The sequence below is a fragment of the Rhododendron vialii genome, chromosome 2a (genome assembly GCF_030253575.1).
Source record: "Rhododendron vialii isolate Sample 1 chromosome 2a, ASM3025357v1".
In the NCBI taxonomy this organism is placed as follows: Eukaryota; Viridiplantae; Streptophyta; class Magnoliopsida; order Ericales; family Ericaceae; genus Rhododendron; species Rhododendron vialii.
This window is the reverse complement of record NC_080558.1, coordinates 6871540-6883420: the sequence shown is the minus strand read 5'-3', so window position 1 is coordinate 6883420 and position 11881 is coordinate 6871540. Positions and strand designations below refer to the sequence as shown.

At 38.5% G+C, this 11881-nt stretch overlaps 1 protein-coding gene across 1 annotated transcript; it reads right to left on the bottom strand.

The window, feature by feature from the left end:
• Window positions 1-10529: 10529 nt before the first annotated feature.
• Window positions 10530-11675, bottom strand: LOC131318051 (F-box/kelch-repeat protein At3g23880-like). Its single transcript, XM_058347837.1, has 2 exons — window positions 11357-11675; window positions 10530-11005 (listed from the first exon to the last, which is right to left on the bottom strand). The coding sequence occupies exons 1-2, from the start codon at window positions 11518-11520 to the stop codon at window positions 10690-10692; spliced, it is 480 nt and encodes a 159-aa protein (XP_058203820.1). The 5' UTR covers window positions 11521-11675; the 3' UTR covers window positions 10530-10689.
• Between the last annotated feature and the right edge of the window lie 206 nt (window positions 11676-11881).

Genomic DNA, 11881 nt, shown 5'->3' with positions numbered 1-11881 from the left:
AGTCTCCCTCTGTAACGCAATTGTTTCGAAACCTAGTGTTCATATTCAACATTCAACCAGATTACCGTAGGGTAGCAATTCCTATCGATAATTCCCAAAAAGATAATCAAGATTCGCACTCCATATAGGCTATCTCAACATGGCACAGATCGTCTCATTGGATTTAACCAACGGCACGATCCGTCTCACGTCGTATAGTCTATCTCAAAACCTATCCTGAAATATTAAAAATCATTGTATGACAGTGCTTGAAACCATGGATACAAACACATTCGAATGTCATAAAAATATCAAACTTCATAAAAAGTTATGAATCGATCAAGTCACACAATCAAGTTGAACATAAAACCCTAGAATCAGACAACTATGCTACTTGGAGAGACCTCCTCATTACCCTAGCCGAGTAGATTAGCCGTTCATGGAGTGAGAACAAATAATCATGTAAGAACAAAACTCCATTGAACAACAAACTGAAAGCTTTCTAATAAATAGTAAAAGAATAAAACCCAAAGCTCCTGTGTCGGTTTGGCCGTGATTCGCGAGGCGTGGTGATTGCTGCCCAGTTCTCTATTTTCGCGTGATGAAAAAGTATCCTAATGGCCACCACCGTTCTCCCGTTTCTGCCGTGGGAAAATATGATATATTGGCAGCCCCCGCTGTTTCCGTTTCTGCGAGACAATCGGATCCCCAAGCAAAAACCCTTGCAGCCCTTTTATAAGTGCCGAAAATAATCTTCATGAGAAAGGAGGCGCCGACCTTTTTAATTACTGGCCCATCATTATGCACATAATTATTCATCTTGTAGGAATTTTATTGGGTGCTTCTCTCTTTCCATCCATTATAAGCTTGGTCCAACTTGTTGATTTTTGATCGGCAAGGATAACATTCTCTAAGCATGACATCGAGCTCGCTTTGCATCGTTAATTATTTTTATATCGATTTAGCTTCAAATATTATCCAACGGCTCCGTAGGTTCTGAAATAAATAAAAACGAGTATCAAACTCTAAATAATATAATAAACGGACATAACAAGAGTAAATTAAGGGGCGTAAATAGGCACATTTATGCACCTATCACATGTATACCTAAAAAAAAAAAAAATTGCCAATGAAATCATCACGGATGGATCTCATGGAATCACTTCGTACCACTTTCTTGTGCCTCTCTTATGCTTTAACAATCCTTACAATGTTTAAAGGATTGCCGTTTTTTAGTCTCCTGCCAATTCGGACTAGAAAAAGTGAGGTAAAAAAATAAATTAAAAATATTTCCTGCATCACATGCACGTCAGGCGCAATTCACGTGCTCCCCAGGCGTATATAAGTTGTGCTCGGGCGCTTCCACATTTTCTCTCTTCTTGTAAAGTGTCTCAGGCGCAATTTGAAATTGCTACTCGGGAGCATTCACTTTTTTCTTTTTTGATATAATGAACCATTGAATTCCATGCCAACATTCTCAAAAGTGCAAAATTTAACTGTGAACTCCATAATTCTGGATCAACAAAAAAAAAAATCCAAAGGTCATTGGTTCTTGTGTTAGCCCATATTTATTTGTATATGAGACAAATCTTGAACAAAAAATTGGGCCTCGAGGCACTTTAAAAAGGAAAAAGAACAATTTTATTCCTACATATGACATCCACGGCCGGGCTCATAGATTTCTTGCATTTGAGGGTGTGATCGATCTCCAGAAGCAAAAGCATGGATCAAACCTTCGGCTTCAACGCTGCTCTACCCCGGCTTCATCAGTAAAATCATTGTCGTTCATACATCTACGTAGTTCTTCAACTCCATCCCGCCTCTCAACAACAGCTTGAACAATACAAAGTATGAAGCTCAAATCGTTGTCATTCATGCGTTTTCTTCTTGCTTACTACTGGTAAAAGTGTGATTAATGTGCGTATGATCTGTTTTCGGACATCTTGGCCGCATCTTATTACTCCTGGCAGCATGTTTTGACATCTGCCCGCTATTTCTTTAAGAGAGGTTACGGAACACGCGTTTTAGTGTATGATCTGTTTCCAGATATCTTGGCCGCATCTTATTACACTCGGCCAAATCGTATTACTCATAGCCGCTTGTTTTGACACTTGGCTAGGTGTTATTAATCTTGGCCGCTTCTTATTACTATTGGCCGCTTATTATTGCTCCTGTCCGCTTGTTATTGCTCTTGGCCGCGTCTTATTACACTTGGCCGCTTGTTATTACTCTTGGCCGCGTCGTATTACATTTGGCCGCTTTTTAATGCTCTTGGCCGCTTCTTATTGCTCCAAACCGCTTGTTATTACTCTTGGCTACGCTTTATTACACTTGGCCGCTTTTTATTACTCTTGGCCACTTCTTTCCGCTTCTTATTGCTCCGAACCGCTTGTTATTACTCTTGGCCGCGCTTTACTACACTTGGCCGCTTTTTATTACTGTTGGCCGCTTTTTTTGACACTTGGCCGCGATTTTCTTAAAGCGGGATTAGTATACCCGTCATTTTGGCCGGAGCGTCGGGCTTCTAATCATGAATTTTGGTTTTGAAGCGGGGCTCTAGGAGTTAGGGGACTGAATTGAGCTTACCAGCTGGCCCACCTCATTTTAAGTCGAAACCCATATAAAAAATCTCAACAGGAAAAAAAACTTTTAAAGAATCTTTCAGTTGACCCAAAATATTTTCCTGGCTCTCTTTTGGGGATTTTATACTTTTACAAGCATAATAATGTTTTTCTAATTATTTTTTATTTTTATTCTATTTTCTTTTGTGTTAGTTAGTTTTGCGTCAAAGTTTTCTTTTATGGATTATTGGATCGTTTCGACTAGAGAAATCGAAGAACCATAAAATTATGACCCAAACTCAAATATTATTTTAAAAAAGCCAAGAAAAAGTTCGAAAAGTCTGAATATTGTTTGGCCTTTTTTTTTATTTTTCCAAAAATAATTGAGCTTGGGTCATAATTTTCTGTTTCTCTGACTCATCTCGTCGAGACGAATCAATAGTTATCAAAAATTTGACGCAAACTAACAAATGCAAAAAAAAAAAAAATGAATAGAGACAAAAAGAAATTTTCGTTTGGCAGGAAAATAAAAATGTCTGCAATCATTTAATATTTTAATATAGAGATGTGTCCAAGTGACTGTCTAAGCATACACCTCAATCTTTGGGCCCTTCCAATTTCTTGCTTGAATGGAGTCAATGGATCACAAACGGGGCCAAAGGATGCCGCCAAGCACCCCGGTGCCAAGTGGTTGACGAGCGGCATCCGATCGTTCATTTCGGTACAGATCATTCAGACTGAATTTGATTGCATATAAATCTAAACCTTTCATTGCTTGATAAATATTCGAGCAGTCGATCGCCGAGATGAATGGTCGGATCGGCCGCTCTGCAGTGCCGCTGCCAAGCACAGGCATGTCCAAATCCCAAGGATAGTAGTGTATTATTAACCAACAATAAATCTACATTAATTGGCCCCCTCCCCAAAAAAAAAAAACAGTAAGTCTACATGCAGCTTTGCAATTATGCAACACATATTCATTTAAAGATAGTCCATCAAGATTTAGTTCCATGAGGGCGTAAAAATAATCCGACAAAATCAAATTGTTTACTCAAAATCAAAGCAAATGTCATAAGTAATTAATGTAGGTACATTGCACCGTCTTCTTAGTGAAGCATGTTAAGTGTCAACTAACTCGTTTTAATCTCCATTTTATTCTAGAATTTAAGTTCATTTTACAAAGTACAAGGATGCATTTGCAAATCCAAACAACTCTCCAAAAGGAAAATCCCAATTCTTAGAAGGAAGAACTTAATTGTTTGCTTTGCTTTTGGAGTTTGGAAAAATTCTCAGTTGAATTATTGTATAATCAAAAATTAAAAGAAGAGGCACAAAGAAATGATCAAAAAGGTGAAGCATAAATGAAGACACAAATACAGGAGAGGATTCGGAGTGAGCAAGAACGAGATTGGCAGCTCCTTTCCCTATATAAATCCAATCGTCTGCATCTTTTCGCTCAAATGCCACCTCCATCCACTGCTGGGATTCAGAAATGCACATCTAAATGCATTATACTCCTAGACGTATACATTCACATATTCCAGGTCCTATTTGCTTGCGGATTTCTAAGAATTTACCGTTGGAATTGCAACAAAAGCCAATAACAGTGAAAGCACATCAAGGAATTATGTTTCATCAAAGTGAACTCTCATGTTACTGACCCAGTTTACAAGAATAAGTACACCAACCAACCGGCGGCCCAAACCACGAATCACAGATTACTTTTGAATCATGTATACCTAAAAAAAAAAACATATGCCAATGAAATCATCATGGATGGATCTCATGGAATCACTTTGTACCACCTTCTTGTGCCTCTCTTATGCTTTAACAATCCTTATAATGTTTAAAGGATTGCCTTTTTTTAGTCTCCTGCCAATTCGGACTAGAAAAAGTGAGGTAAAAAAATAAATTAAAAATATTTGCTGCATCACATGCACGTCAGGCGCAATTCGCGTGCCCCCCAGGTGTATATAAGTTGTGCTCGGGCGCTTCCACATTTTCTCTCTTCTTGTAAAGTGTCTCAGGCGCAATTTGAATTGCTACTTGGGAGCATTCACTTTTTTCTTTTTTGATGTAATGAATCATTGAATTCCATGCCAACATTTTCAAAAGTGCAAAATCTAACTGTGAACTCCATAATTTTGGATCAACAAAAAAAAAATCCAAAGGTCATTGGTTCTTGTGTTAGCCCATATTTATTTGTATATGAGACAAATCTTGAACAAAAAATTGGGCCTCGAGGCACTTTCAAATGGAAAAAGAACAATTTTATTCCTACATATGACATCCATGGCCGGGCTCATAGATTTCTTACATTTGAGGGTGTGATCGATCTCCAGAAGCAAAAGCATGGATCAAACCTTCGGCTTCAACGCTGCTCCACCCCGGCTTCATCAGTAAAATCATTGTCGTTCATACATCTCCGTAGTTCTTCAACTCCATCCCGCCTCTCAACAACAGCTTGAACAATACAAAGCATGAAGCTCAAATCGTTGTCATTCATGTGTTTTCTTCTTGCTTACTACTGGTAAAAGCGCGATTAGTGTGCGTATGATCTGTTTTCGGACATCTTGGCCGCATCTTATTACTCCTGGCAGCATGTTTTGACATCTGCCCGCTATTTTTTAAAGAGTGGTTACTGAACACGCGTTTTAGTGTATGATTTGTTTTCAGATATCTTGGCTGCATCATATTACACTTGGCCGAATCGTATTACTCTTAGCCGCTTGTTTTGACACTTGGCCAGTTTTTATTACTCTTGGCCGCTTGTTATTGGTCCTAGCCGCTTGTTATTGCTCTTGGCCGCGTCTTATTACACTTGGCCGCGTTTTATTACACTTGGCCGCTTCTTATTGCTCCATTTCGCTTGTTATTACTCTTGGCCGCGCTTTAGTACACTTGGCCACTTTTTTTTACTCTTGGCCGCTTCTTTTGACACTTGGCTGCGATTTTCTTAAAGCGGGATTAGTATACCCATCATTTTGGCCGGAGCGTCGGGCTTCTAATTAGGAGATCAGCTGTCGGCTATCGGGCTCTCCACGTCACAAAGATTTTTCAAACCAAGCATGTCTGCAATGCAAGCCTGAACATTGGTTAGGTTTGGCTCTTGGCTAACGACGGCTATTGCAACTTCGTCAAAGTGATTATCTTCTTTTGATCTTTTTGCAACTTCATTTACCATAGTTGTCTTGCCCACACCGCCCATCCCGCAAACCCCAATAATGTTGATCTCATCATGCTCTAGAGCTTTAATGATTTCTTCCATAATAAGCCTTCGAGACTCAAACCCCATAAAATCTCTATTGGTGATGATTTTTATGCCTGTCTGACCCACTAACAACCCGTTTGGATAGGAAGAAATGGAGAGAAAAGAAAAGAAAATAAATAATTTTCTCCCTACAAGGAAAATTGAGACATTCAATTCTCCCTCAAACCAACAGTGTTGAAATCTCTCTCTCTTTCTCTCTCTCAATCAAGTTACCAAAAGTACAGTAAATAAATCCAATGAACTACATTTGAGGACCTTTTTCCAGTTATTCCAAACACAATCTTATTCTGCTGAAACCAATCAAGCCCAAGCCAAAACAGAGCACAGCTAGGGCGCTAGATGCATCTTTAAAGATGCTGAATAAAAATGAACAAAGCCTTGAGCCACGTCCACAGTGTAGGGTTTTGATTTTTCTCGAACCCACAGACAAACACATAGAGAACACCCTTTCAACTTCTATAGAGTTGAGACTAGAGTAGGTGGAGGTGGCCAAATTGAAGGGGAGCACATGAAATCCATTTTTGAACCGAACAGTCCTAATGCACTACGCACACGTTCTCTTGGATTCCATACCAAGCTATTGATCTCACCCAAAATCGGTAACAACTTGTGGCTTTGTGTCTGGCAATGCATTTGAAGTTCTTGCCATCTCAAGACTAAAAATATCACTGAACACCATTAATGTTCTAAAGAGGGCAAAAGCAAAAGCGGAGGCAAAATTCATCCATTAAACATTGATAACACTGAACAAGCCATAACCATACAAATAAGTTTCCCAAAGAGCCATCGGCTGCAGGTGCTCCTAGAGCTATGCAAGTACTCCCTCCGTCCCATTTTTATAGACCATTTTCGTTTTTCGTGCCATTCTTTCAACGCTTATATCTTCCAATATGAATCTCAAAAAATATGCAATATGGATCTTGTTTGATAGTTCTCGATTAGATTTATAATACAAAATTTTCAAAATTATGAAAAACATTTTAGATTGGGAAATATAAGCGTTGAAAGAAAGACACGAAAAACGAAAATGGACAATAAAAATGGGACGGAGGGAGTACTAGATATGTCCATATGCATCAATATTGCAGTCATTAAAAGAAAAAAAAAATTAGGCTCCGTTCCAGAAACTTTCTTAAAAAATAAGCAGCTTATTTTACATTTTCAAACTAAAAAATAATAAAAATGAAAAATAATTTTTCAATTTTTTTTTGTATCGTATAAAAGATTTCGATTAGATCTTTTCAACAAGATCCATATTGCATATTTTTAGATTTCAATAAGTTTATAATTTTTGAGCTTGAAATTACCTTCTTAAAAAATAAGGGCTTTTTTCCATTTCCGGAACGGAGCCTAGCTCTCCTTACATTCCAAATTTATAACATAGAGCAAGCACAAGTCTTCACTCCGCCAAGACTAGAATAAAATCGATTCAATTCTGGGGAATCACACCTCATTCCTAGTTCCTGAAAAAACAGGTATAAACAAAATCATAAGCATACGGCGGAAAGCTCACATGAGATAGTGCATAGAATACTTACAATGTGCCATGGATGACTAAACTCGATTCAAAATAACCACAAGTGGTCTTTGAACGTCAGTCTAATTAGGGGTATATGGTTTCGCAGGCAGTAATGATATTAGGCTTTTGATCAAAATCTTTAAACTTCACAAAATAAAATGCAATTCATAACTAATTATTGCATTAATTAGTATATGTGCTCTTGCTGGGTGGTATGTGTGCTCTTGCTTGTTAATATATGATGTAATCAGGTGTTCCTCATATACACTGTTTACCACATGTTTTTAAGTGATGTCTATTATAAAAACCTTTAAATGCATGCAAGTAGAAAATAATATTCTAAAAGGCGCTAGGCACTAGTCGGGCGGCCGGGCACTGTCTAGCGCCTAGGCTGATTAATTGGCGCCTAGAGATTAGTCGGTTTTTTCATATATTTTTTTTAAAAAAATTTCCTCCCCCATCCCCAAGTTATGAGTAAGTAGAAGTCCAATGTTTCCAAAGGCGATTCTGGGGCTCGCCTTGAGGCAAGGCACAGCAAAAAATGCCTCTTGGAGTTACTGTTTGGGCAGAGAACCACAAAAGCGGCATATGCCTTTCACACTTTTTTCACCTAGATGATGGAGGCGAACGCCTTAGAAGAGTCGGTTCTTTCTTTTTAAGTAAAAGAGTCGGTTCATTTAAAGTTGTCGGGCCAAAGACGCCGGGTTTTTGTGTACTTGCGAGACAACTGAGAGTGCTAATAAAAGTTGAATCTATCAATGCTTTATGTTTTATGCCTTCACATGGTTTTCGGGAAATTTTATCAACTATTTTCTTATTTATTTTGAGGTACCTTTGCCTGGCGCAAAGCCGCAAACACTACCACTCTTTTTATGGTGTTTTTAATTATTTTCTATAAATTAAAAGCAAAAACTCCAAAGGCTTATGCCTCAATCAATGCCTCTAAGGCTTACGCCTTGCCTCATGAGTCATGACAGGTCAACAACCTCGTCTTGCGCTTTCACCTTTGAAAACTTGGAGTAGAACATGAGGAGAATCTATATTATCAAACAGAGCGATTTTTGTCTACACGTACAAACATGAGCACCTCTACAGTAGTTGATTGTCTTCAAGATAAGATTGTAGTCGTTCGATTAAAAGAATGTTTCCTTACTTTGATCTGCTGTTGTGGTAATATATACACTTTCCTTTCCAATTTATTACATTTTGTTTTTTTTTCATCTTAAGTTGATATTATTTCAAGAGAGTTGATAATTAACCTGTAAATTATTGCCTTTTTTATTTATTCTCTCTACCTTGGCATGAGCCTTTTAAAGCGAGGCAAAGAGTTAGTAGGTTATATTGGACAGGTAGAACAGACAACTTATTTAAGTCGGGACTGTATTTCGTTTGGACGTACCTTTACACACAGGCATCTACTAGTAAAACAATAATTTACATATAAACAGAGGAAATAAAGCTTATATTCACATAATTTCACTTTATTTGACAACAAACAAATGAAAAAACAACACAGTGACTACATACAAACAGAGAGAGAGAGAGAGAGAGAGAGAGAGAGAGAGAGAGAGAGAGAGAGAGAGAGACGACACAGAGAGAGACAAGAGACGACAAAGAGAAAGACGAGAGAGAGGACCGTAGGTTCGTTTGCAGCAGCAACGAGCAGAGAAGATGAGGTTTAGATTTAAGTCGTTTATATTGTACAATGTATGACTATATATTATAGTAAAACTACACTAAAACCCTAGTAGTAATTACCACAATATGTAACCCTTTTTGCAAAATTACGCATTTAACTTCCGATTAATCTCGCCTAGCCGCCTAATTCCACCTTTAGATTTGCAAAGTTATGTATTCAACCCCCAAATAATCCTCCCTAACTGCCTAATTTCTCCAATTAATCCCTCCCATGACCCATCCGCCTAGCCAATTATTTGCCAATAATCCTGCTAGCGGCCGACGTATTGTCTTGCAACGCAAATCAGCTCCTAGGCCCCTAGTCGAGGCGGTGGATGACCGCCAAGCGCCTAGGCGGCCACCTAGGCCAATTTTTGAAACACTGCTAAAAAATGTGACCAAGTCTTGAATTATTCCCAAGCCCACAACAAGGATGTTTCATTTTAACAATCTCTCTCTCCCTAAATTAATCAAGACACATTCAACGAGAGTCAAAAGCCGATAAAAAAATGAGAGTCAAAAACCAAAACTCACATCCAACAACTCTACTCCAGATTGAATTGGTGTTAATAGAGGTGTCTAGTAAAACAGTTGCAATCAATTTCAATGCGATAAACAAACACAAGGGCAATTCAAAAGGTTTTTGATATAAGATTTTTCCATGCGAATATGCTAATAATGAGATTTCCACGCAAATGAGACTACACCGATGTCTTGCCCTACAGAAGTGAGAGTTGTATTCGAAGATATTTGCTGAGAAGTTCGGTTTAGGATTTGCGATTTTCTTTTTATTCGTTAATCAGTAAATGTAGTTGCACAAACTTTGACAACTTCGCGTTTGCAAGGTTCTCGTATTCATTCTCAGGAAGATAAACCTCCTGATTGGTTATTGGATCCTCTGTGGAACAATAATCATCCTCTTTCATGTACAGCAATGATCGTTTTATCAATGAAAGTTTCCTATCATGTTGACAAAAAAAGAAAAAGAAAAAAGAAGCCTTCTTATCACTCGTGGATTCCTAATGCATTCGCATATCGCAAGTGCCTGCCAGTTATCATGATGCTTGGAAAAAATTCCCACTTCCCCAATCAGATACATAATTATGTGAAACCATATTAACAAGATTTTCTTTCACAGTTAACAGAAGGCTTTACCACAACTTTTTTCTTCAATAGATATGAGCAGGGAACTTTGTTCATTTTTTGGGTATAGACAACTACATTGAGTATATCACTCAGACATAACAAGATACAAAAGAAAAACTATAAGGTATGAACACATTACGCATTGAACAAAGTTGCGAAAGGCGATCAAGACATAATTAAAACATTTAATTTACCTTTACTCCTCTTAGAAGACAAATCGCAATCGAACCCCAGTGTGTCAAGCGAGACTAGGCTCTCAATGTAGGGATACGCATCAAAATTCAGAAAACAATTACGAATTGTAGGATAAGCAAAGGTGCCATCTCTTGGATAGTAGCGAACTAAATGCGTCCGGATATCCAGTAAAACATCACCATTCTTCAAAATGCACAATGGTGGGGAATACTCATAATTCGATGGATGTGTAACATAAGGTATAACAACCAATTTGATCCAAGACTCTCCTCTACCGTATTCCTTCATCACCCATACATCACAAGCTTCATCATAGTGGCGAAATACACACAGGCATCCACTTACAACAGCCAGCATCGACTGAGAATAACAACTCCATAATCAGGTTGCAAAACCTCTCCAAACTTCTCCTTTGCCAAATCAAGAGAAACAATAGCCTTATGGGACTCCCCCCAGGGGGCCCAATGAAGGGCCCCCTTCACATATATCCCTGAATCATTCCAAGGTATAAAATCAGAAGAGTCTACAATACTCCTCCACGAATCTGTTTTTGAAGAATACAACTTGACTTCGAGATCACCACCGCTTGCCCCAGCAGTAGAGAAGAATCCCACCACCTTGTAATCATCACTAGACTCATCATAACAAAACCCATACCTATAAAAAAGGTACCTCATGTCAACATTCGGTAATCTCTTGGATTTCCTAGTAGGCGGGTTCCAAATACATACTTCGTTTCCAGCTGCGATGCACACTAAACCATCACAGCAACCCACAACCATTATTCTAGAACGAGGTACGTTCAAAGGGCAGTCAAGATCAACAGCAGTATCGGATTGCTCATTCAGAATGGAGTAAAGAGAGCATGACTTGACACCAGTAGAGGGTGGACACTCGGTTAGAATGAGTCGATGGTGGGTATAATCACTTTTCGTAGATGCTAAACTGAGATGGGCTCTCACGAATTGGGGTTGAGAAATCAAAGAACGCCATGATTTGGAAACGCACCTGAATCGCAACAGAGACTTGACTGGAAGTCTCGACAGTATTTGGAAGATGATTTCCGGCGGGAGATCCGGCAGTAGGAGAGAATCTTCCGTCGAGAGGAGGCCATGAGGGGTCTGCTCGGTCATTTCGGGTTCTCGGTTATTGGAGCTTCTTTTGGTCGCCATAGATGATAGATGGTGCTGTGATTGCGTCTGTGCTTTGGGGGATAGGGAAAATATTCGAGCATGGTGCAATACGGGTTGGCTAGAATTTATGGTTAGGGCTTGAATCCGAACGGACTTCCACCGCACTCGGTCCAGCTTAGATTCCGCACCGCCGCTAGACTTGTTAGTAATCATACAAAGCGCCAAGTTGAGTTATTGATGCAAAATAAAAAGATTATATTTATTATTTAAAAAAATATAAAGTTTCTTATTTTGTTTTATGTATATTTTGTTAGAAATCTTATAATTATATAAATAAGTGTCTACATTATTTATTTTTTTAATTTAGTTTCCTTTTAAGAATTATTTGATCAAAAAGAAT

What these genes read in the sequence shown, in the direction of transcription:
- LOC131318051 (XM_058347837.1), bottom strand. Translation starts at nt 11,520, where the DNA reads ATGGCGACCAAAAGAAGCTCCAATAACCGAGAACCCGAAATGACCGAG. An exon ending in AAGTCTCTGTTGCGATTCAG is followed by an intron (nt 11,006 to 11,356) that starts GTGCGTTTCCAA and finishes CCTTTTTTATAG; the next exon opens with GTATGGGTTTTGTTATGATG.